Source organism: Crinia signifera, chromosome 5, assembly GCF_055691185.1.
Source record: "Crinia signifera chromosome 5, ASM5569118v1, whole genome shotgun sequence".
Lineage (NCBI taxonomy): Eukaryota > Metazoa > Chordata > Amphibia > Anura > Myobatrachidae > Crinia > Crinia signifera.
In genome coordinates this window covers 82,485,966-82,513,738 of record NC_139221.1, presented here as the reverse complement: position 1 = coordinate 82,513,738, position 27,773 = coordinate 82,485,966, and the positions used below count along the sequence as shown (strand labels likewise).

General features: G+C 38.1%; 1 protein-coding gene across 4 annotated transcripts; it reads right to left on the bottom strand.

Annotated features, from left to right (window-relative positions):
• Window positions 1–2,962: 2,962 nt before the first annotated feature.
• ADCYAP1 (adenylate cyclase activating polypeptide 1) lies at window positions 2,963–14,274 on the bottom strand. Of its 4 annotated transcripts, none has more exons than XM_083187557.1 (5): window positions 14,178–14,274; window positions 12,619–12,723; window positions 9,964–10,098; window positions 9,326–9,421; window positions 2,963–5,679 (listed from the first exon to the last, which is right to left on the bottom strand). In XM_083187557.1, exons 2-5 carry the CDS (start codon window positions 12,720–12,722, stop codon window positions 5,493–5,495), a joined length of 522 nt encoding a protein of 173 aa, XP_083043683.1. In that variant the 5' UTR covers window position 12,723; window positions 14,178–14,274; the 3' UTR covers window positions 2,963–5,492. The 4 variants fall into 4 exon arrangements, with proteins under 4 accessions (XP_083043683.1, XP_083043682.1, XP_083043681.1 ...); XM_083187556.1 differs by lacking the exon at window positions 14,178–14,274 and adding an exon at window positions 13,022–13,693; XM_083187555.1 differs by lacking the exon at window positions 14,178–14,274 and adding an exon at window positions 12,942–13,689.
• Window positions 14,275–27,773: the final 13,499 nt, after the last annotated feature.

The window sequence follows — 27,773 nt, the reverse complement described above, 5'->3', positions numbered from 1 at the left end:
TATCAAATTCTTCTTGAGACTTGTGTAAATTGTATGACCTCAAGTGGAATTTTCTGTACAACAGATTATTGTTTGTTTTAAATATTGCTCATATCTACCGGTTTATTTTGGACACAATACATCTCATCTGTGATAAAGGTCTGTTTAGTTTGCTTGATCTTTAGAATTCTTCAAGTCCATTCAATTTGTGTAAAAGTGTAATTGTTCTCATACATTCCAATTAGTTTTCCCTCTATCCCTCACCGTACCTATAAAGTATAGTTCCAGAAATCCTCTATGTTTACTCGAGTATCCTGCCAGGAAATCTATATCACTCATTGATATATTTTTGCAGCAATATCATCATAATTCACAGATATATTTAAAGCTGTATTATACTGTATAACTTTCTTTTCAATACTTTTTATATAAATCTGTGATAGAAAAAGGTATAAATGTTCTGTATGGAACATATACTAACCATAACAAATAATGTCTATGCTATAGGATACTTCTTTGGTTCCCAAACTTGGTTCTCAAGGCACCCTAACCATAAAGGTTTTACAATATCTTTGCTTATGCACAAACAACTTCATTAGTACAGTACCTCAGTCAGTTTGATTATACCTGTATCTGTATATCTGTGCACAAACATGGATATCCTTACAACCTGGACTGTTTGGGTCTCTTGAGGACAGTGTTTGGGAAATCCTGGTATATGTAACAAATCAGACACTTATCAGTAGTGGAAGTGATTGAAACCACTTTTCTGTACACGAACCATGGTTTTTGGAAAAACTACATAAGAAAGTCATACTGACATTTAAGTTGAAATATCTAAAAGCAAATTTGCCACAGAAATGTACTAAAATGATTTCAATTTGGTAATTATGTGAAATCAGAACTTGAAATTATATAAATCAGACCTTATGATACAGTACATGTTCATGTTAATCACACAACTTTAAATCTAAGGTTATTTAGAATATTTTGTTAAATGTAAGTAATAAATATATTATTATTTTAAGAATAGCTAACAATAAGTAGAAATAAGTAGAAATGATAAAAGTGAAATAGTCATCAAAATATTTAACATAATTTTATGATTTTAAATTTAAAGCACCTTCTATATTGTATATTGCAGTGAGATTATTTAAATATTAATGTTTTAAGTATTACAAATCGTGTAATTTTAGGATGTTTTTTTTTTTTGTTTAATCAGTCCCTAAATAGAAAATTACATTGGAAGTAGATTTGTGGATTAGAATGTAGCCTAGGGTTCTGAGATTAAATGCCAACTACATTATTAAGTCAAGTTTATTACACTAGTTTGTAAGAGATAATAATTTGATTTACTGTGTAAAGTAAATCTAACTTTTTATTGTACAGCTGACACATTACAATGTCTCCCAAATTGTTCTTAGCCAAAAAAACACAATGCCCTAGAAAGATCAGATCAAAATCTATAGGATAATCCTCACATATATGATTGTTATACAGTATGTCTGTGTATTGATTGCTTGTACTATCAGGCTCTAACCTCAATGCTGTCAGTTTTCTTATAACCAGTATATGGACACCTTAAATATACAGTATAGACCAGCGGTACTTCTTTACTTTCACGGCGCCAGCATGGCGCCGCGCGTCAGAGTCCCCTTGCGGGGCTCGCTTTGCTCGCCCACGCTGCGGGCTCGGTGGCTCGCTACGCTCGCCACGCTAATTAAAATCAACTCCATGCCAACATGGATAGTGGAGGTATGAACTATCCATGTTGGCATGGCGTTAACTTAGTTTATTTTACTTAATTAGTGGCGAGCGTAACCCGGAAGTACGCGCGGCGCCATGCTGGCGCCGTGAAAGTAAAGAAGTACCGACCAGCTTTTCTGTGACACCCCTAACCAACATTGCTCTCCATGATCCCTACTGCTTGCTAAGTGTCAAAAGATTAGTGTGGAAACATTTTAAAAAATAACTAAATATGGTGGGTGCTACCAGAGTTTATGTGTGTTAGTGAGATGTAGAGATGGTTAAAGGTTAAAATGTGTCTGTTTGAAATATATGTACCTTCTTGATGAAAGTGACCATTTAATTAGAAAAATAATTTAATAACATAATAATTGACTATAAAAGAAAGCAGGCACACAGTATGCATTACATACAACACATACATATTTTATAATCTCTGCAACTCGTCTGGTTGTGCTTTGCAAGATGATTTTGAAAGTCTTTTTTTTCAATACATGTATAGGTGTAGGTCATAAATCTATCTAATCCTTCATCTGAGATTTGTATTGAGTTAAACTATATATATTTTTTAAATTATTGTGGCCACTTTATGTCTATTTAGAATAAATGTGAAATAGTGTAGAATTATTTTAATTTTGTTAAATGTAAGATTACTTAACATGTAATTACTGTATGACATGCTTCTAGTTAGGTCATTTATTATCATTAAGATGATGAGAGAGGAAATATGACTGTCCATGCATTGTTTTGTCCATTAAACCCACAAGGATTACTCAGACAGCCTTTCTCTTTTTCCCAGTAGACTTTGGAGTCTAAAAATGGAATCTAATATTTCCATTATCACTCAACTATAATATGCAATTGCATGAGTCTTGCTTGAGAAGAGATACATAGTCTACGTCATTCCGCTTCCATCTTCAGATACATGACTGCCAGTACTGTATAAAGTCATGTAGGACAGTTAAGATGGAACTTTTAGAATCTTTGTGAAAACCTTTTCCAATGACCGTCTTTATATTTAGAAACATTAAAAAAAAACATTCCTGTACATCACTTAAAATTGTTATTTCAATAAGTATTATTGAATGTACTATGATTTAAATGCAAGCATATACTGTAGTAACATTACAAAAATACCAATTTACGTAACCTGATACACTGTAAATTCACACAATACTACTTCACACAAAAACTCCACTAATAAAGTGTCTGTAGTGGAACCAGGGGAAGTCTTAAATCAAGATTAGCAACTGCATATTTAATGATTGCTTTGGCATAATGTATTTTAACAGATCTGTTTAGTATTAATTACTAATATTTACAATATCCCAAAATCATTTAAGTTTTAACAAATACAAAATATCTACCAATAATTCTGTGCACACAAATACATGTTATTGTTCCAACGTTTAAGATAAAAATAAATTACTTATAACAATAAAATTAATTGAACTAAAGCTTTAAGTTAATGCATGTATCTTATTTTCCAAACATTAGACAACATTGCATTGGTTACAAAAATTTATTAACACAAGCTTTGCACACTTTATATAACATTAATCAATTTTTTAGTTCTAGATAGTTGTGTAATAATATTCACTTTTATATTAATTAATAATATGTTGCACATAAAATATAGACTTACATCTCTGCAGATTGTTTTATAACAGATCTACTTAATTTAGTAAGGCTGTTGGCTTTGCTGTAAATCGTACAAAGGATTGGATACTAACTACTGTAGATGATGCGATAACTATTATATTCAACTTGAAAAGCAACTGAAACCCTACATTAACTTTACAGCTAACACACAATATAATAATCCTGGCCACTACAAACGAACACAGAGATGAGACTAAAATACAAGCTGATGTGTTGCAGCATTGTAGGGCCACTAAAAAGCCATCTGTGATTTCGTGGCAATTTAAAAGGCGAGGGAAGGCACAAAAGCTGCAAACTGCATCCTGTGTCACATTGCCTGAGGAATATGCAAAATAATAGGAAGGTTGATGCAGACCAAACTCCTATGTGCAGCTACTGCATACAATAGGATCAGCTGGCAGTGATGAGCCACAGAAAGAACTGAAGTCTAGCTCCTTTGATCCATTTCCTTTATCTGATCAGACTGAGTGGAAGAAAAAGCTGAAAGGTTTGGTACACTTTCTCTAGCGGCAGTCTTGCTCTTGACTTAGACATTGGTGACTCAGATGAAGTTTCTCTTTAGATAATTTTAGGTCAAAAGGAAAAAAAAGTATTTACAATTTCTAGACATCTCTGTAGACATACAGTAGGCATGGTAATGAGAAAGAAGTACTGTACGGCATGTCAGGAGAGACCTGTTTCCTTGCTTGTGATTTTTTTTGTTTTTTTTTATTACATTTGATCATAAATACTCTTTCAATGCTACACATTAGATTATGACAAAACTTTGTTTTATGAAAGAACTTTTACTAAGCAATAAGCCATAATGTAGAAAAATACATTTTACCTTTAAAGACTCAAAAAACAAAGAACAAAACTTTAGTAGTAGTGCATAATTATTTAGTAATAGCTACAACAGGAGTTCCTAACTTTACAATTAGAGCTTGCATAAACATAACAAGATTTTTGTTTACAATTTGTAAAATAAATGACTTAAGGAATGACAGGACTAAAATGGTGAAGGACAGGGTAGAAGGGGCAAAATCCTACAAGAAGACAGCCAAAAAAAGAAATACTTAAAGTTAGAGCTGAAGAAAATATTTTTTGGTAGATTCACAGGATGAGAAGCATGGACAGCACTGGAGAGAAACACAATGTACTTTGTATCACGTTCCAATACCAAGCTGCCCATTGTCAGTTGGGTAATGGACCTACAAAGGGACTTGTATTCATTTTTACTTCCCATTGTTAAAGACAGATCCACAACCATGTACTTCATTTTGGGCAGTTCCTTTTACACTGTGCTGTACCAATGTCCAGTGTTCATAGTGTCACCCTACTGGCAGATATTTATTGCCCGGGTTTATTTGCTATGTGGCCTGGTCCAATCAGTAAGAAGAATAACAATTTAATGGGGCATTTGGAACTCCTCCCAAAGAGGGATGAATTAAAGAGTCCGTTAATTTTGTAGAGCTGTTGGGTCTATAAGAAACTATTTTAAGAAGACATAAATACATATAAAAGTGGAATTTAAGACAGAACAACATTTGGAAAATCTAACAAGAGGGTCAGCAACCCTACAAAGTTTTAAGGGGCTTCTGATCAAACCAATGACAGAATCTCTTGCAGTGATTCTGCCAAATCATTAGCAACTGAATCCCCTTGTACTAATGTTTCTCTATGTCCATCAGCAAAAGGTTAAAATGAATATCTTCAACCCTGTTGCGGCTAAAAATACTATCCATTTAATTTCAAGTTACAAAAATAGGAGCAAAAATATTCAAAATAATGATTGTCTTTTTTCTATTTCTTTTTATATAAAAACACAAACAGCTCGTGCGAATTATAAGTTTGTGCACACATTATACTTGTTCTCTATCACTTATATATATTTAAATATATATAACTTATTGATTGGTCCACAAAGTAGATATGTGCATTCTCTAGTGCTTTTGTACAAAAGAAAAACAATATTATTATCAAAATATTCATTTAATGGCTTTACTTCATACATAAATACATGTTTTTAGATAACACAGGAGCGATGATTGTTCAGTCAGTTTGGAGATGACTTTTTGTTTTGTTTTGTTGGGGGTTGTATACACAGGGTGGCTGGTGTCTCATCGCTACAAGTATGCTACTCGTCGTCCTTTATTTTTAATTCTCTGTTTATACCTTTTCCCCAGGACTGCTGCCAAGTATTTCTTGACAGCCATTTGTTTTCTGTAGCGACTGTAGCTGTCAGTGAAGATGCCATCTGAATGCCGTTTTGATAGTGGTTCCGAGTCATCTTCCAGGCTGCTACTCACTGCACTGCAATGGCAAAAAGCAAGAGTTGCAAACTACACTGCATCTACCCATGGTTTTCTTAAGCAGGGTCAGCATCTAAAATATCTGGTTGAAGATAATGAGCATGCTGCACCGACACTTACACAGAAATGACTATGTTCATTGACCTTTAAAAACCTGTAACACAGCCTTACCAAGAGCTGAACCACCTGTGGAGCTATTGTTTTCCTTTAAATTAGCAGACAGGAAGTAATGTGGCTATTAAATGACCCTGTCTACTCAGTGTTGCTTTTCTATACAGTTCTACACTTTGTACATGTGTACCACAATAGCACTGGATTAGAGTTCACATTGTACTATAAGCCCCTCCACCTCCAAACATTGGGACACATGTATTAAGCCTTGGAGAGTGATACAATTTAGAGAGATAAAGTACCAGCCAACCAATCCTGTCATTTAAAAAAAAAAAACATTACGTAATAGCAGTTGAGAGTTGATTGGATGGTACTTTGGGCCTGATTCAGACCTGTTTGCTAGGTTGTGTAAACTCGCACCATATCAAATAGGTTCGCACCACCTGCCACACCAACAAATGCCTGTCCCTCCCCCCCGCGCACGCGCCACCCGAATCACCAACGCTAGCATGCAAGGGGATGTGTATGCAAAGACATCCCCTTGCATGTGGCCACCAGATAATTGTGTCCTTCGGTCTGAACAGTAAGTCAATACCGATGGCCGTGGCAGTCTAAATTCGGGGTGGGCAGTGATGTCATGTGATGTCACCCACCTGCCCCTATCTGTACGCATTTTTATGGGGACATCCATAAAACACTGAGTGTTCCCATGCTACCCTCTGCCACCCCCACCCACACCTTACTATGCAAACACCTCAAAGAGCATGATATTCACCAAAGGCAGACGTCTAGGGGGTTTGCAATATGCAGGCCCCCCCCCACCATCGAAAATGGGTCTGAGTTTGGACCCTTCATCTCTCTCTCTCTCTCTGGCCCAGATGCACTAAGCTTCAAAAGTGATAAAATGGAGAGTGATAAACAACCACGCAATCAGCTCCTGCCTGACATTTTTCAAACACAGCCTGTGTCATGGCAAGTAAGAGCTGATTGGCTGGCTGTTAATCACTCTCCAGTTTATCACTTTCGAAGCTTAGTGCATCTGGCCCTCTCTCTCTCCTCTCTCTCTCTCTCTGCTCTATCACTTTCAAAGGTTTAATACATTTCCCGGTACTTATGTAATATCTGGACTCCCGTTTTTCTTATGAGACCGCGTCCCCTCGCGGGGTTCGCTGCGCTCGCCACGCTTCGGGCACGGTGGCTCGCTGCGCTCGCCACACTATATAAAATCAACTCCATGCGTAGTTGGATAGTAGGGGTATGAAAAAATGGGGTGCATTTAACATGGGAGTCCAGATAATACATAAGTACCCATTTCCCTATTATCAGTTTTAAAATAGGTTTGAACATTCAATAAAGACAAATAAAAGTAAATCACTCTGAACTTGTTCATCATAATATGTAAAACATAAAAGTGACCAGTGTTACTGTACAAGACTTGAATGCATCATTGGGAAAGTAAATTATAGAACATAAATAAGTCGTCATCCTTTCCTTTATGGAATCCCATTCTGCCTGTGAATTGCTGCACTTCAGTAGTGCCACAATTGCAGGCATGTCAATCCCATATAAATAATAAGGTGCGGCAGGCTTATTTCCACATGATCTATGTAATACTTATTCTATATTCAACTATAAGACACCCCTAAAAGCATCTGCGCCACTGGACATGGAATATTATTTCCATTTTCGTAACCGTAACATTTACAAGTTTTTGGTATGGGGCAGAACGTTTTTATCCCGTACATTGCATTTTTTACATTAAACACATGAGCAAGTGATATCTTGCGTTGTGAATGTAAAATGACTTTGTATCCTTTGTCAGACACTTTGAGGGGATCAGCTGTTCTCTTGCTGTTATACTGTGAATCCATAATTAAAGCTTACCACAGAGAGGCTTGTTTTGTAATTTGCTACATATATCAGGTTTATAATCTGATTTAGATTAGCCTAAAACAGATGTGCATCACTATGAAAATGTCTCAGCTATGAACACAGAGGCTATCAATTATCATAAAAGGATTCTGTGTCATCACCTCTAGCACCTAAATGTACAGTAGTAAAGTATTTGTCAAAATATCAGCAGTGTATTGCAGCAGCTTTTTTATTTATTTTTGTACATATTTAAATCTTATCACTTTTAGGTGGCAAAAAAAAATCTTAATGTCAAACCCAATTATTGCTCTGTAAGATCAGCACAAAGGGTACAAACATCTTCCACGGTTTTTACCCAAGCTCTATTAGGCAACCCTATGCCTTGATCTTCATGTTAGACAACTCCCAAGAGTCTCTATCTCATTACCAATCACTACAGGGCTGTCCTGCCTTTCGCTACCATAGTTGTCCCTAGAGGCTTTCTGTCAACAACAGGAAAATAGTTATGTGCTCTAATGAAATTTCTAGTACAATAGTGCTATGCTGAGATTGGGACAAGATGAGCTGTGGCTTCCTAGTGCCCCAATCATTGCACACATTGCATTATATTTTTACAATGTTTATTGTAACCAACTGAGCAGTAAATTGTCATTGAAAAAGTCTTTATTTATGATATATAATGCTACATTGGTCTAGTGCAGTGATGGGGAACCTTGGCACTCCAGCTGTTGTTGAACTACACCTCCCAGAATGCATTGCAACAGTTTTGCCATTTTGCCATGCTAAAACTGTTGCAGGGCATGCTGGGATGTGTAGTTGGTTGTGTCTGTTGTATTCTATTGCAATTACATAAGAGCTTAACCCATCTGGTGTTCTAAAATTGACTTACAATTTTATTAACTACTGCACTCTAAAATATTTTTATATAATTAAATATGGAGACTTTAAATAGTTATGGATAGAAATCAACTTTTAGGAATAAACTACATTTCTGTCAAAGATGGCCCCCACCCATGGAGGACTCTAAATTGTATTCCCAACTTTTACTGCATCCATAGGTAAATTGAAGGCCAATTTAACAAAATCAACACATATAACAGCTCTGACACAGGAAGTCACAGGTTTTACTAACTAAAAGGAATTCACATACTGTGACGTTAAAGTCAGATAATTTAAGATGACAGTTTTGGAGACAATATATTCATCACATGAATTATTCATTATGATGATGTGATGCATTCCCCTGAGCGTTATTAAAATGCTATCCAACCCAGAAATCTATACTGCATTAGGGTACACAACTGCTATATTTTTCAGAGGTAGAGCACTGACATATTGGACTATAAAGCAGGTGGTTCTAAGCACACAAAAAAAATTAAAATGCTAATTCCAGGCTAAATAAATAATGCAGCCTATTATAATTGAATTGCTTGGGTGAAATTGTGAAGTTCTATTGAAGAAGGGGTGCTAAAAATAAATATCATGACATTTAAACTCCATAAATTAGAAATACACACTGGTTGATGCTGGCAGCACATTCTTTATATGTTTCTCTATATAAAGCTGGTCTGATCTTCATTAATAATGCTTACAATGTCATCCTGACGTCAAGTTTGCTGTTTGGAATGTGTACAAATACTAGGTTTTTAAGATCACAGCCTTACCCTAAACGTTTGGCCATCAGAGTATGCAGGTATTTCCTCGCAGACAATTGCCCCAGTAAATTCCTATAGGCTTTGTTTAATAGATCATCAGCATGTCTGATAACAGCAAGGAAAAAAAATGAAAAGGAAAGATGATTCCTGGAAATCTGACATCAACATGTGTTGTTTTCAGAAAGAAGCATTTCTCAATGGAATGTGTGTAGGGAGGAGTGGGTGCAGCTGCCCATTATCGCTTCCTGATTATCCCCAGACCAATTTGTCACAGGGTCATGTTTTACTTTAGTTCACATGTTATGTCTGCTATATCCCTTCCTCCCGCAGCTGAAGTCACTGTATAACAAGGTTTTATGCATTGCATTATACAGTACATATAATATATATTTATTTCCCAGGATGCTGCTTAATTGCAAGATGCCACCTAATTCGCACTGAATGTTATTAATCTCCATAAATTTGCATTTTCCCTTTAAATGAGCACCTCCTGTTAAATAATTTGGATATATTGCAGAACTCGCAATATGGTCTGACATGAAACAGAAACAGGGTTATTGTGTTTGCAGATTTTATTTAGTTATTTCTGACTATACAACAAATCAGTTTAACTAGATTTGATTATTTAGGGAAAAATCTGAATTCACCTTTTTTCCGGTGGATAATAAAAGGAGTACATATCATCTAAGACCGAGGCAGGATTTCCAATACCAATCGGATCGTTATCAAAAGCAAAGTCTGGAAGAGTGTTGCCATCCTCATCATACACTTCATCTTCAAGCCTAATGAGCAAAGAAAAGCAAAAGAGAATGAATTGTAAGCCTCTTAATTAATCAAAAATGCATAATGACTTGATCAGTGCCTTTTTGGAGCAAGGCAATTCTTGGCAGAGGTTCATATCTAGTGTCTATATTACTGGTCTTTTTCTCTGAATATTGTTCAGAGATGAGATGCCAGACGCTGATGGAAAAAAGACCCCCTGAGACCCTATCAATCTGTAGGTGGGCGTGAGATAAATAACAAGAGCAGCCCATCTGTGAGCTGACCTGAGGTTGGGGCTGGGCCAAAGCTAGCTGCCAAATCCTACAATCCTAAGTACAGGGAACTGAAAGGAGAGAGGAGATGGAGGGGAGGAAGGGGGAGATGAGAAATGGTTGGGGGATGAGGGAACCAACTTCCCTTTATTGGCAGTACAGCACCGTCAAATACACTATCAGCTTCCAAACATTAAATCAGAGCACTATGCATTGGCCACAAAATACTTAACAGTATCATTACCCAGATTGTCTCTGCAGAAGGAGGGGTATATTTGGACAGACTAGGTCCTGACTTTTAACGGGTGTATCTTGCTTTCATGCCAAGTTCCTCCTTAAGAATTTTTTTTTTCAGTACTTTGTATCTGCTGGGATCTAGGTCACCGTAAGCTATTTTTGTCAGTTTGCTCTGGCAGCATTATTAATAATAGATGTTTTGAAAGTGTTTTACTCTTGCTAAATCTGGATCAGTTTAGCAGTGTCAGAATCTCTGTACCACCGGCACATGGTCTGGAGCATTATATGAATTAACATAGCCAAACAGATAGCACACCCAAACAGGCTCTGATTAGCACTCTCACTGAAGTCATAATACACATAAACAGCTCTTGGCATTTCATCTGTTGCTCTACTACAACTCCCATGAACATATGGCATTAATGATAGGAGTTGTAGGTCAGCCACAATTGCAATTTATGTTTTACCATTTCATGCAATGTGATTTAGATAGAATTTTAAAGTCGCTACTGTTATATTAATAATTTCATAAAAAAATAATACACCTTTTGGTTTATTATTTAATAAAATTATTGCTATTGCTTTGTTAGCAAATTGGTATGTCATAGTCTCCAATGGCCTTAATTGCACTTCAGAATGCTTCTTTTTAAATTTCAGGTTAAGAATGATTATAGTGAAAGGTGTAGGTCATCAAAATATACAATGAATTATTTATAACCCAATAATCAAATTGTTTAAGAAATTGAGTCAGCAAATCTAAGCAAAAAAATGAGACTGACAAAGCCAATAAAGACATTGATTCTTTAAACAAAAAATAAAATGAGGTTATGTTTTTATGATCCTGACGGAAAATTCCATATTTGAAAAGGGGGGAATAATTTCGTATCTGGTTTAAATAATTTCTGCTATATAATCTTTCAATTGGGACAACAGATTTGTTATATTTAATTTTTAAGTTTTTGTTTTTTATTTTTGTTTTCTGGATGACATTCAAACAGTTGAGATCTCTGCAGTAGTATTAGCTACAAAGCAGTCAATTTGCATTTCTGAAACCAACCATCTTGGTCTTTAAACTAGATCAGTATAACTGAATCTATCCATTTGTATCTGACAAATTCGGAAGCTAGAGCTCCTGGCGGAATTTTCCCCGGCTTTTTTGAAGGCACAAGCAACTGTCTCAGAGATAGAATAAATATACTCAAGAGAAACGTAAGTGCAGTAATGCCAATACAATAAGGCATAGCTCCATTCTTATCCCTGTACTTTTCCCATTATTCAGTACAGATACCATAAACTAAACTCTGCTCTAGAGGAAAATAAATAAATGCATTTGTCAGGAGAAAAAACTATTTTAAAAGTTGAATCAGCATTTTTCAAACATCTTGAACACTGATTCATTTTTATAATACAATGGAAAACAAACTCCTGTTTAATTGTAGCAAGCGTAACAACCAGAGAAGCATCAAAGAGATGAAGTATTGAGGGTTTCCCCAGCTGTCATGCTTTGTCATTTAAAGCGGAACTATCATTGATACTTAAGCATTTCTATAAAGAAGCTTTCTGAAAGCAAGAAAAGAGGGGGCTAAATATTTAGGAATAAATTGAGCAAAATAAAGCTAAAGGAGAGTGTAAGATTCTGTGTGTGTGACCAGAAATCACACAGCACGGCAACAATTGTGATGGAACAGGAACAGGATTTTAAGAATGAATTTCTGTTGCAGCAACTGTACTCAGTGACTGGAGAATACTTAGATCTTATTAAAGAGCAATATCATATTCAAGCTGACTGCATATAAATGCATATGTAACTAGCCTACTCCCCACTCCGAAGCTACAGTATATTGTATTGTAGTACATCAGGAAACATACACACAGGGCATAATAGGAAAAAAACAGCAAATACAGACTGCAGAGATCCAGAAATGCAGATTGTTTTAAGTGTCCAAAAGGGCACAGTATACCTAGAGGTTGAATAGAATCAGATAACAGCAGATTGTTGTCCTGATAATTTGCCTTTACTCTCATACATACCTAAGTGCCGGGTACTTGAGCGCAGTAGGTGAGGAGTGGACAGTGCAGCGCATTATCCCATACACCAACAGCCAGACGAGCAGTGCTTTCCTGTACATTGTCATTCTGCGGGTGAGAGAAGTGAAGGAAACACTTTCAACAAACACTTCTCATTAGCTTAGATCGATGTGCGATTTGACCTTAATTAGATCAATGCATATTCAAGTGGAGCAGGCATAATATTTAAGGAAATACAATGTTTTCAATCCCTTTAGTTTATTTCTACAAAGCAGGCACAATTCTTAACTATATTGTAATCATATGGATGCATACAAGGTTCTTACCATATAAAAAATAAGTCCACTGTGCCACAGAAACAGAGATACTGTGTTCCAAGTTAGAGCCAAGTATCTTGCAAGTTTACCTTCTCTGTTAGAATGTGATCTGCATCGCCTTGCCTGGCAGTTTGGGGGGTTGCGATGACTGACTGGTTTCTGCTATTTTGATTAAAAGTTTGATGCAAGCCACAGTTCCAGGGGAAAAAAAAGGTGGATTCCGGCTGAGGTGAGAAAACAAGCAGGGGAATAGCAAAATGAAGGATAAAATATAAACCTCCCTAGCTGAAAAAGTAAATGAAAAAAACAAGTTGAAACTGCTGTGAAGTAGATAGGAGTGAGATAACAAAAAAAAAAGAAAAAGAAAAAAAAACACTGTGAGCCAGGGAGGCAGCGAGAGTCTGGTGCAGCCTGTTAGGAGTCTTGGGCTGAGATGCTGACAATGAGATCAGATCTTCTCTAAGATACTTCTCCTGAGGCGTTTCTCTGGCTGCTTTCTTCTCCTTCTTGTGCTGCAATTCAAGTTGACCAGCCCTCCGTTCTTGTATGTATATACATATATTTATATATATACACACATGCAATAGGTGAAGATATTTGGTGCAAACGCCACTTTAGGAAGAGGTTGCTTTGCAAATGTTTGTCTGCATATTACCTTTAAATAGCAGCTATTGTTTGTGATTCTGTGGCGCTCGGATTTTTATCCATGGATCAAACAGCTTCCTTTTTTTTCACAGTGTAAGTCACGTAATGATCCGGTATCAGAAAAGACGTCATCAAGCCAATTCCTCTAGGAACATAATAGCAATTCTCATCTTTCCTCACAGATGATCCGATCACACTCATAAGTTTTCTCATAAATATTCTGACATACACATTCCCTTAATTCTAACCACACATCCATTTTTTTTTTCTCTCATTTGCCAAAATGTTCCCATTAATTACTTCTGACAGCACAGGTGACATGCAAAACAATTCAGTTTTCATTTTATATTCCAATTAAAATATTTATAAAAAAAAGTTTAACCCACAAAGCCATAGATGATTAGACAAAACATTTATGAACAGTTAGAATAATTGTATACTGAAGCCTTTCTATAGACATATGTGCTGTATATATGTATGAAGATTCAATAGGCATGATTAAATGAAATCACTACACTGGGAAAGCATTATCAAGATCTGCAGTTTCCTTTAAATGTTTATTTTTCTATAACCTAAATAGTATTACAAGGTTTCACCTACTGTATGTATTGAAAATCTCAAGGGTTTCTTTAAAGGAGCTGTTCGCTTGGTGGTGCTGAACTGCTGCTGGTTAAAAGCACTGTATTATTTTATTTGAATATTTGCTCCAAATGTACTGTAGCACACCTTCTGCATAGATTTGACAACTGTCCTGTTAGGTATGATTGCACACAATACAGGAGCCATTATACATCTATTACAATTACTTTTTGTAAAAATATTATATATATATATATATATATATATATATATATATATATATATATATATATATATATATGCTGTACAGCAAATTGCAACTCAATAACACATATATTTATTTTCTGCATCAGTATGGTTGGCTTCATACATTGTATTGGTATTGTGTCAGAATAAACATAGATTATGGAACAACTGTTGACTTTATATGGAACTCTTTAGGGAATCCCTCTATTAGGCAGCCTGAACATTAAATATTGCTTTCTGGTTATCCTTCTTTTTTTTCCCCTGATTTACAGAAAATGACGTGAGATCTCCACAATTACGTGGGTAGATCACCAAGATCCTCCCTAGATAATATGCTTAGAACATGTTGTTCCGGAGTCAATAATATTTGCAAAGACATTTACAAGAAGGTGAAAAATAATAAACTATCTTGATAAACATATTTTAACACATTGTTCAGGCACGACCAGTAGGGGATTGACGATAATGATGGTATTTTATGTATATATTATAAAAAATATAACGCATATGTGCAGGTGTCCATGCATGTGTGTGTTTGTGACTATATATTAACATGCGATAATGACCACTTTACAGTATGGGGGTTATTTTTTATTTAATTTTTACCCAAATATATGTATATTTTTTTTTTTAAATGACCAGCTAGCTAAAATTTAAAGTATTCCTAGTTTAAGTAACTTATCTGTCAATATTATATAAGCATCATAAATTAAGTTTTTAAACAACATTCAACTTTCTCAATTTCTGGAATGTCTGCAGTACTATTGTTAAAAGAGAAGTGATTAAAGGGCGCCACCATGTGGACAATTATATTTTTGCCTTAGGGTTTTGTATTTCAAAACATTGGGATTGGGTTGAGAATTAAATGTATAAAACACGTTTTAGAAGAAATTACTGTAAAGAAATAAATATATATATATAATGTTAATATTTTAGATGTGCAAACATGTTCATAGCTTTCTGTCGAAAACAAAAAGTTTTTAATATGTTTAATATGTAAAAATGGATCCACACTCACCTGAGCTGCTCCCAGCGCACCCACAGTGCAAATGAGGAACGCTTGCATTTGAGACACTTATGCGAGTCCCTGTCCTGGTGCGCAACTCTACAGATGAGTGCGGCTCCATCTGTATTTAAAACCCATAAGAAAATTTTAGCTTACACAAGTTACATGGGATCCAAAAGTGGTGACATTTACAGCCATTGTTTTGCTTTTAGACTACGAAAAGGAGAGGAGACTACATATGAAAACCCAGATCAATTCTTGACATGACAAAGGTGATTTAGGCTTATTGGGAACCATAATACAGATACAGTATGTCCTCATTCTTCTTTTCTGCGGTCATGCTAAAAAACCCTCTTGACATGCAAGGTCACATGAGAATTTTCTAGCATTGATTGTCTTTTTTGCTTCTTTTGTTTAAAAAAATGCATCGCAACGCAATGCATCTAGGATGCACAAGGAGACTGTACAGAATAATTTGACATACAGTATCACACTAATACATCTGTGTGCAAATAAGTCTCGGCATCTGCATAGGAAATGCTACCACAACTTTTTTTCCAATTCAAGATCTGTTCTGCTCCGTATACAGCGGATGACCGATGATGGCAGAGTTGCATATAAACTAGCATTTCACTTGCACCAAGCATCTGACGCTTCATGGCATACTGAGGTTAGGGAGGTTATTCTAGTCCAGGGGTCCTCAAACTATTTTGCTCTGGGACCTCATCAGACAATAAAAATAATTACGGGACCCCAGAAAGTTACTGCAGAAGATCACATAACATGTGTAGTCATCAGAGAGCACCTGCATGGCAGCATTGTGGAGGCATAAAATGATGGGATGAGTCTAAAAGAAACAATTCAACAGATTTTTGAATAGTTGCAACCCCATACTGAGAAGGTCGGGAACCACTTGGGGGTCAGGACCCACAGTTTGAGAACTGCTGTTCTAGTCCAAACGCAGCACTGCAAATTTCACAGCGCTGCATGTGATTTTAACGCCACCCACTGCTTGCAATAATGTCCCCCCCCCCACACACACACACACACACACACACACACACTCGCTTAGCCAGGTCCCCGTAGGCTGCAAATGGATGTTATGTTTTTAAACATCCATTCATAGCCTTAGGTTCAGGGACCAAATCATTCGGTGGTCACCAACTATTGAATGATTTGGAGCATACTCTCAGGTGCCTTAGCTATGCGAGCACCCTGTACGTGAACAGGGTGGGCAGCTGACATCCGGTGATGTCAGCTGCCCGTCCCCGGCAGCTGCGTCACTGCTGAATTTCCATAGGAACCCCCAGCATTTTCATGGGAACAGCCATGAAATTCCACCCACTTTTGCCCCACATCCCCCACCCACACTGGTGGGTGCAAATGTTCACACTCGGTGTCTGCACATGTGCAGAAATGCGCAGAGGCCAAACATTGCTCCCCGTGCAATGTTTTTAAAAAATGTCTTGTTGCAATCCTAAAAAAGGTGATATACAGTGTTCATGGTCAAGTGGTGATAACCATGTGCCAGTTATTACTATAATTTTAATTCCCTGTTGATCTTTTTTACTTACAGCAGCCATGTGAATTGCTAACTTTGTCTTTTTAAGGATGTGCTTTTCATTTACTGTTTAATGAATCGTTGGCAGAGATTTTATTTATTTTAATGTTTTGTTACATCTTATGATCCTACTTTTTTCCCATACTGTCTTATAGAGGCGGCAACCATCACTGTTACATATATATATATATGATTGTGATTGGTCGATTTGTAGGATTTAGCTCCTGTTTTTTTTCTTTGGATTTTCATTTCATTTCATTTTTTCAGGCTGCTTTATCAGGTATGGGTTATTGGGTAGCCCCAATTTAGGTTGGCATGAATTGAGTTGACCACTAAAGGTTGACATGCCTTAGGTCAACAAAGTTTTGTAGATCCACTGGCGAGTTTTCACACAAAAAAACACATATATATCACTTACACAATGATTAATATACTCAAAAATGGAGTTCTTTTGGATCTAAAAGAAACTCAAACAAGAAAGACGACCATAGTGCAGCAATGTTTTAAACGTGGAGCAATGATAATATTTATTCAGTGCACTCACATTCCATAGGATAAAATGCGCATATCAATGGTTCTTTTTCTTTTTTTCACTCCAACATGATCCTCCACATATATGTTCCCTAGGGACTCAATGAAAATTATATAGTGCAACACCGTTTGTTTATATTAAAATTAACAATTCTTTATTACACTCACATGTGGTTGATAAAAACAGGCAAAATACCCCTCAGGGTGACAGGATCCTCAGACTGTGCCATGGAGCATCTAGTATAACCCTCTAGGTGACCGACCAGCGGTCCTCAGCGGCGATACAGCTAAAAACCCGGTTATGCACTATGGTCGTCTTTCTTATTTGAGTTTCTTTTAGATCCAAAAGAACTCCATTTTTGAGTATATTAACCATTGTGTAAGGGATATATACTTTTTTTGTGTGAAAACTCGCCAGTGGATCTACAAAACTTTGTTGTATTCCATGTCTGTTTGAGCTTTTTTGGTGAAGGCTTTATTGTATTTCCTGGGCAGAGTATCACTAATTGCGCTGTGGGTGGTTCAGTAAAAATCTTTTTCTATCCTAATGCCTTAGGTCAACACCTGAAATAGGTTGACATGTCTAAGTTTTACAGGGTTCGAAGGTTAACACAAGCATTAGGTTGACAATGGCAAGGTCGACAGTCAAAAGACTACCACAAAATGATCACTATTACCAAACAGTGCTCGTAGATACTGTACAGTCCTTATATTTTCTGTAGGGAAATTTCTCCTTTCTTCTTTCCTTCTTTCTCCATATATCAGTTGAATGTCCACATATAAAGGGGAAAGAAAAGGAAAGAGAATATGGTGTAGTAGTCCTAAATAATTGAAAAATTCTATTGCAGAGAGGACTGTGTATTCGTTGTCGTACCGTACTCACACATAGGTGGAGTAAATACTACGTATAACGGTATCTTTTATAACGGGTAGGAAGTTCTTTATGCGTACCATACTCACACTTCAAAAAAGTGGATTCCTCTACACATACGTTCTATCTTCTTTTATCATGAATTACGGATATCATCAACTGTAAATATGAAAATTCAGGGATAAAGTGGGCATACCCAAGTTACGCTTCTATATATATGATGTCACTCCCGTAGCGTTTTCTTTATGGATCTCCTGATCCTGGGTTCTCCAGAACTCACTGATGTGTCCAATAAATGTGTATATGGCTCAGTATAAGGGATAAAAATGACTTTTATTATATAAAATATTTTAAAAGGAATCAATGACAAGAAAAACTGGGCACAGGAACAGATGGAACAAGTAGCACTTATTGCAAAATATAAAGGGGGAGCCAAAAGGTCTGCATGAGTTTTTCACTGTTATTTTCGAATTTCAACATAGTCGACATGGACACTGTCAAAGTGTACTGCGTCCCCTCGCATAGCTCACTGCGCTTACCACAGTGGATGTAGGACACAATATACCGCCTGTTGGCACATGTCGGCTCAAAAAAGGAGAAAACTCATGTCAACCTTTTGACTGTCTACCTTGCCATTGTTGACCTATTTCAGGTGTCAACCTAAGGCCTGTGGAAATTCAATGGTCAACCCAATGCTTGTTGACCTAAATAGGGTCGACCCAATGAGAGTATCCCGCTTTATCACACAATGGAGGTCATTTTAATTTGCATCCTCCCGTGCACAGGAGAGCGATGTTTAGCTACTGTGCATGCGCATAAGCATTTTGTAGGAGCCAGCATGGCAAATTGATTATTCACCGGCCCATTCGCACGCAGCAGTGTGGACAGGGGCGTGGAGTGGCAGACATGGGTTGCACCCATGGGAACTCCCAGAATTTCCTGGGCGTTCCCATTAAAAAGCTGGGCATTCCCATAGTAGGTCTCAATGGAACATGGATGACATCATAATTATTTCCAGTTACTCATTTACTAAGCAAAAAGTTAGTGCTCACAGCATGGACAGTATGCATACAATACAACTAGTCAAATGGATTGCTGGCAGAGAGATTATAATGTGCAACCAGCTCAAAGTCACTTGGTAAATTATTCTATAATACTGTCTACATTAGACCATTCCAGCAATTTATATTTTAAATCAGATATAATTTCAATATACAAATACTCAACTACAAATATACATAAAAGACATTTATATACATTACCGTTCAAAAGTTTGGGGTCATCCAGATAATTTCATGTTTTACATGAAAACTGACTTTTATTTATCAAATGAGCTGCAAAATTAATAGAACATATAGTTAAGACATTGGCAAGGTTTGAAATAATGATTTTTAATAATAATTTTGTTCTTCAAACTTTGCTTTCGTCAAAGAATGCTTCTTTTGCAGTGATAACAGCATTGCAGACCTTTGACATTCTAGCTGTTAATTTGTTGAAGTAATCTGAATAAATCTCACCCCATGCTTCCTGAAGCACATCCCACAAGTTGGATTGGTTTGATGGGCACTTCTTGCATACCATACGGTCAAGCTGCTAAAACAACAGCTCAATGGGGTAGAGATCTGGTGACTGCGCTGGCCAATCTATTACAGATAGAATACCAGCTGCCTGCTTCTCCCCTAAATAGTTCTTGCATAATTTGGAGGTGTGCTTTGGGTCATTATCCTGTTCGAGGAGGAAATTGGCAAAGTCAAACGCTGTCCACAGGGTATGTCATGTCATTGCAAAATGGAGTGACAGTCTTCCTTATTCAAAATCCCTTTTACCTTGTACAACTTTCCCAATTTACCAGCACTAAAGATGTCCCAGACCATCACATTACCTCCACCATGCTCGACAGATGGCGTCAGGCACTCTTCCAGCATCTTTTCACTTGTTTTGCATCTCACAAATGTTCTTCTGTGTGATCCAAACACCTCAAACTTTGATTCATCTGTATAACACTTTTTTCCAATCTTCCTCTGTCCAGTGTCTGACTTCTTTTGCCCATATTATTGTTTTTCTGTTTTTATCCAGTCTCAGATATTGCTTTTTCTTTGCCACTCCAGATATATATACAGATGGAGCCGGGCTCCCTCTTGCTGGCGAATCGCCAGAACGTCACCGCTGGCGATCCGCCAGAAGCCCAGCTCTCATCTGACTAAGACGCACACGCGAGTCTCAGTTTCTGGGCGGCGGCAAAACCCTGTCCGTCTCCGCTTTAGGGAGACGGACAGGGTTAGGGTTAGGGGGGGTGCGGGGAGGCAGTGGCGACCCCGGGTGACCGCCGGAAAGCCGGCAGGGACCCGGGGGGAAGCCGTCGGAAGGGGACGCACGCTCACAGATACAGATGGCGGGTGGCGGGGGATGGTGGATGGTGTCACCATAGCCATCCCCTGCAAAGAAGAGCCTGGCTCCATCTGTATATATATATATATATATATATATATATATATATATATATAATGTTAACAAATATTGAACATCATAATAAAGTCGAAGCCATTGTGCAGACTGAATGGTTTATGGATATGTATTGTCCTAGTCAGAATGTTTTCTGCTGGATACTTTTACAGGCATTATACAATCATTAGCAATAACTTCTTTTAGCACTTGCCAACCTACTGTAAATCTTATACTGTGCATTTTATTCAAAGAAATATCGACCTTTCTGTTTCTCTTTTTAATGCAGACAGCAAAACCTAGAAACAGCTCTGCCAAAAAGCACTTAGAGATATTCTTTTTTTATTTACTTAAACAATATTTATTACAGTACTTTATAATAAGCAGTCAATAATAAACCAATCACATTTGCTCACTCATACAGTATGTGATCTCTAACATCATCCCTTTCTACAAAAAAAATGAATTAATAAAACTCCGGAGATGGGGCACAGAAGGAGTTCAGCACATGAGGGGAACATTATTGCAGAAGGCAAAAGTTAGCATGTAAATAACAAGGTTGCTTAGCAGCCATAAAACAAAGCAATGGTTATCACTTCCAAAGAACAAGCACCCTTTCTACATTATAAGATTTACATGCTTTATCTAGTTTTGAAATGGAACAATGAGGTACTGTATGTTCAAATAAATAAATACTATTCAATAAAATAGACACATTTATCACAAACCCCAGTGTGGTTAATTAATAATCAACAATTAAATCAGAAGAATAGGTTTTCTGTAATATCGTAACACTGTATTTATATAAACCATATTAGCCTGGTTACGTTACTGTAAAATTAGAAGGATTAAAGATGAACAAAATAAATCATTATTCCTATTTGTTTGCCTAGGACTCCTGTTTATCAGAATTTTATATCCTTTCATGATCAAGCTTGTTTTGCATTCTGCTGTGATTCTGGACTTGCTGATTCTACAGTGTATACAAGTCTTCTATAATATCAGTATCTGAATTTCAAGTATACCTGCTCCCGTGATCACCTTCTTTGTCAAGTATAAATAATTCCATATCACTGGTCTGTCTGCACATCTGTTTCCTGTGTTGGCTGCAATAAACATAATCTTGTGTCCAGTGCAATCACCTGTCAAATTTGGCTTCTCTTTAACTCAGGGGAGTTTGTAACAGCAGTGGCGTAACTATAAAATTTGCTCCCCCAAGCCAAAGAAGTTTCCTGTGCCCCCCCTGTATTTTCCACAACCGAAAGTTACAAACTGTTTCTCCATTTATTCAGTGACATAATGTAATAGTCTTGTGCACAATTGAGAAGTCAACTATAATTAAAATCTCACAACGCAAGTAAAAATAGTTCACTGACTGAATTTAAATTGCTGTGTATATGCATATATTAAGACCAAACTTACTCTACTTTGATGGTATTGTGCTTAGATATCAACGGTGCATGAAATCAGAATATACCACTGAAGACAATGGTCAGAAACAAGCAAATGCATAAATGGTACATTATCTGCTTACCATTTCATAAGGTCTTAATAGTGGTCCCAGTGCTGCATAACTGCACTGGCCGGGGGGCACATGGCACCCTGCCCCCTGGCCCAGCCCGCCACTGAGCACCGGGCAACAGAAAGGGAGCGCTGGGCAACAGGGGCCGGGTTACACAGAGGGAGTGCCAGTTAGCGGAAATGGAGTGCCAGGCAGTGGGAGGAGCAATCGCCGGGCAGGGGGGGGGGGAGGGAGCGCTGCGCATCAGGGGGGTCACATTATCTGCTCCTCCGGCGCCCCCACCACAGACCCCGTTCCTCCAAGCCACCGCGGGGTCTTCCACACGGTGGCTATGCCACTGTGTAACAGTAAGTATGTTGGAATGCTGTAGCTTTAGCCCAGGGAGGGGATTTAGATTTATATACTAAGGGGGTGTTTTAGCATTAGGCACTAAAAAGGGGTTCACGGTTAGGCACTAAGGGGGTTGTTGAGACTTGATTGCATGGCTGCAAATTCACAGGCCGGGCAAGGACTTGATAAAGCTGGCATTAGTCCAGTGAAACGCGTTGGTGGTGCTGCTTCACTTTTCTGGATCCAGGGTGTTTTTTGAATAATCCTCTACCCATATACCTGACCACAAGGTCCCCACTTTTTTGGAAACTCCTCAGCCACGCATCTCCAAATGTGGATACAAAATACGGTGAGGTAGAAGGTAGGCTCCAACACCAGCCACTCCCTCAGCCGATTTATAAGACCTTCAATTGCTGTGTTTCCCTGGGATTTCCTCTACAAATTGGGACTAAAGAGTGTGTGGACATTGCAGGTCACAACAACCCTGATTGTGGACAATCTTAACCACGTGAGATCTGGATGACTAATCCTCCACCTTTCATATATATACCAGTGTTTTATGCATGTCATTTTATTGTGAATGTTCTTTATTCGATTTGCACTTTTTATTAAATTTGTATTTCTTAAATGCATTGATTCACCCATCATTAATTCCCAGCGCTGCTTTCTGTAGTTTTGATCTCATTTTTGTGTTTCTTTGGGGACCGTCCCACCCCATCCAAGCAGCTGCTTTAACCCCTTCCTGACAGAGCCAGTTTTTGCGTTCCTGACAGAGCCCTTTTTTTCAAATCTGACATGTCTCACTTAAGTGGGGATAACTTTTTTTTGCTTTTACTTATCCCAGTGATTTTGAGATTGTTTTTTCGTGACACATTGTACTTCAAATTAGTGGTAAATTTGGGTCGATACAGTCTGTGTTTTTTTGTGAAAAATACCAAAATATCGTGAAAAAATGGAAAATTTAGCGATTTGCAAAATGTTAAATTTTCTGCTTGTGAGACAAATAATCTTACCACTCAAAATAGTGAATAACTAACATAGGCCATATGTCTACTTTATGTTGACATCATTATTTCAACTTCCTTTTAATTTTTTGGGACACTAGGAGGCTTACAATATGAATAGCAAATTCTCAAATTTTCAAGAAAATTTCAAACACTGATTTTTTTAGGGACCAGTTCAGTTCTGATGTAACTTTGAGGGACTTGTATGTGAGACACCCCCATAAATGATGCCATTTCAAAAACTGCACCCCTCACAGTATTCAAAACAGCATTTTGGAAGTTTGTTAACCCTTTAGGTGTTTCACAGGAATTAAAACAAAGTGTAGGTGAAATTTCAAAATTTCTTTTTTTTTGCAGATTTGCAATTTTAATACATTTTTATAAGGAACACAGTACATTTTACTAGAGAAATGTGACTAAAAATTGATTCCCCCAATTCTTTTGTTTTCATAAATATCCTATATGTGGCCCTAGTGTGCACGGTGACCAAACCACAGGCTTCATAATAGAAGGAGCACCTACTTGATTTTGGAGCCTCCTTTTTATGAGATTATTTTTTAGGCACCATGTAGGTTTCAAGGCACCATAAGATGCTAAAAGTTAGGAACCCCCCCACAAGTGACCCCATTTTGCAAACTACACCCCTCAGGGAATTCATCTAGGGGTATAGTGTACATTTCAAACCCCCAGGGGTTTCACCAATTGTGGTACAACTGGGCAGTGAAAATGAAAAATTATTTTTTTTACACAAAAATGCAGTTCTGGCTCCAAATTTGTCATTTTCAGAAGGTATGAAGGAGACAAAGCACCCCAAAATCTGTGCCCCAATTTCTCCCGAGTACGGCAATGCCTCACATGTGACCAAAAAATACCAGTTGGGTGCATGGCAGGACTCAGAAGGGAAGGAGTGATTTTTGGATTTTGCAGCTCAGATTCTGGTGGAATTTTGGTGGGTGCTATGTCGCATTAGCAAGACCCCCCAAGCACCAATACAGTGGAACCCCCCCACAAGTCACCCCATTTTGCAAACTACACCCCTCAGGGAATTCATCTAGGGGTATAGTGTACATTTCAAACCCCCAGGGGTTTCACCAATTTTGATACAAGTGGGCAGTGAAAATGAAAAATTACATTTTTTTACACAAAAATGCAGTTCTGGCTCAAAATTTTTCATTTTCAGAAGGTATGAAGGAGAAAAAGCACCCCAAAATCTGTGCCCCAATTTCTCCCGAGTACGGCAATGCCTCACATGTGACCAAAAAATACCAGTTGGGTGCATGGCAGGACTCAGAAGGGAAGGAGTGATTTTTGGATTTTGCAGCACAGATTCTGGTGGAATGAATGGTGGGTGCTATGTTGCACCAATACAGTGGAACCCCCCCACAAGTCACCCCATTTTGCAAAGTACACCCCTCAGGGAATTCATCTATGGGTATAGTGTACATTTCAAACCCCCAGGGGTTTCACCAATTTTGATACAAGTGGGCAGTGAAAATGAAAAATTACATTTTTTTACACAAAAATGCAGTTCTGGCTCAAAATTTTTCATTTTCAGAAGGTATGAAGGAGAAAAAGCACCCCAAAATATGTGCCCCAATTTCTCCCGAGTACGGCAATGCCTCACATGTGACCAAAAAATACCAGTTGGGTGCATGGCAGGACTCAGAACGGAAGGAGTGATTTTTGGATTTTGCGGCTCAGATTCTGGTGGAATTTTGGTGGGTGCTATGTCGCATTAGCAAGACCCCCCAAGCACCAATACAGTGGAACCCCCCACAAGTCACCCCATTTTGAAAACTACACCCCTCAGGGAATTCATCTAGGGGTATAGTGTACATTTCAAACCCCCAGGGGTTTCACCAATTTTGATACAAGTGGGCAGTGAAAATGAAAAATTAAATTTTTTTACACAAAAATGCAGTTCTGGCTCAAAATTTTTCATTTTCAGAAGGTATGAAGGAGACAAAGCACCCCAAAATATGTGCCCCAATTTCTCCCGAGTACGGCAATGCCTCACATGTGACCAAAAAATACCAGTTGGGTGCATGGCAGGACTCAGAACGGAAGGAGTGATTTTTGGATTTTGCGGCTCAGATTCTGGTGGAATTTTGGTGGGTGCTATGTCGCATTAGCAAGACCCCCCAAGCACCAATACAGTGGAACCCCCCCACAAGTCACCCCATTTTGAAAACTACACCCCTCAGGGAATTCATCTAGGGGTATAGTGTACATTTCAAACCCCCAGGGGTTTCACCAATTTTGATACAAGTGGGCAGTGAAAATGAAAAATTAAATTTTTTTACACAAAAATGCAGTTCTGGCTCAAAATTTTTCATTTTCAGAAGGTATGAAGGAGAAAAAGCACCCCAAAATCTGTGCCCCAATTTCTCCCGAGTACGGCAATGCCTCACATGTGACCAAAAAATACCAGTTGGGTGCATGGCAGGACTCAGAAGGGAAGGAGTGATTTTTGGATTTTGCAGCACAGATTCTGGTGGAATGAATGGTGGGTGCTATGTTGCACCAATACAGTGGAACCCCCCCACAAGTCACCCCATTTTGCAAAGTACACCCCTCAGGGAATTCATCTAGGGGTATAGTGTACATTTTAAACCCCCAGGGGTTTCACCAATTTTGATACAAGTGGGCAGTGAAAATGAAAAATTACATTTTTTTACACAAAAATGCAGTTCTGGCTCAAAATTTTTCATTTTCAGAAGGTATGAAGGAGAAAAAGCACCCCAAAATATGTGCCCCAATTTCTCCCGAGTACGGAAATGCCTCACATGTGACCAAAAAATACCAGTTGGGTGCATGGCAGGACTCAGAACGGAAGGAGTGATTTTTGGATTTTGCGGCTCAGATTCTGGTGGAATTTTGGTGGGTGCTATGTCGCATTAGCAAGACCCCCCAAGCACCAATACAGTGGAACCCCCCCACAAGTGACCCCATTTTGCAAACTACACCCCTCAGGGAATTCATCTAGGGGTATAGTGTACATTTCAAACCCCCAGGGGTTTCACCAATTTTGATACAAGTGGGCAGTGAACATGAAAAATTACATTTTTTACACAAAAATGCAGTTCTGGCTCAAAATTTTTCATTTTCAGAAGGTATGAAGGAGAAAAAGCACCCCAAAATCTGTGCCCCAATTTCTCCCGAGTACGGCAATGCCTCACATGTGACCAAAAAATACCAGTTGGGTGCATGGCAGGACTCAAAAGGGAAGGAGTGATTTTTGGATTTTGCAGCTCAGATTCTGGTGGAATTTTGGTGGGTGCTATGTCGCATTAGCAAGACCCCCCAAGCACCAATACAGTGGAACCCCCCCACAAGTGACCCCATTTTGCAAACTACACCCCTCAGGGAATTCATCTAGGGGTATAGTGTACATTTCAAACCCCCAGGGGTTTCACCAATTTTGATACAAGTGGGCAGTGAAAAAGAAAAATTACATTTTTTACACAAAAATGCAGTTCTGGCTCAAAATTTTTCATTTTCAGAAGGTATGAAGGAGAAAAAGCACCCCAAAATCTGTGCCCCAATTTCTCCCGAGTACGGCAATGCCTCACATGTGACCAAAAAATACCAGTTGGGTGCATGGCAGGACTCAGAAGGGAAGGAGTGATTTTTGGATTTTGCAGCACATATTCTGGTGGAATGAATGGTGGGTGCTATGTTGCACCAATACAGTGGAACCCCCCCACAAGTCACCCCATTTTGCAAACTACACCCCTCAGGGAATTCATCTAGGGGTATAGTGTACATTTAAAACCCCCAGGGGTTTCACCAATTTTGATACAAGTGGGCAGTGAAAATGAAAAATTACATTTTTTTACACAAAAATGCAGTTCTGGCTCAAAATTTTTCATTTTCAGAAGGAATGAAGGAGACAAAGCACCCCAAAATCTGTGCCCCAATTTCTCCCGAGTACGGCAATGCCTCATGTGTGACCAAAAAGTGGCAGGACTCAGAAGGGAAGGAGTGATATTTGGATTTTGCAGCACAAATTCTGGTGGAATGATGGTGGGTGCTATGTCGCATTAGCAAGACCCCCAAAGCACCAATACAGTGGAACCCCCCCACAAGTGACCCCATTTTGCA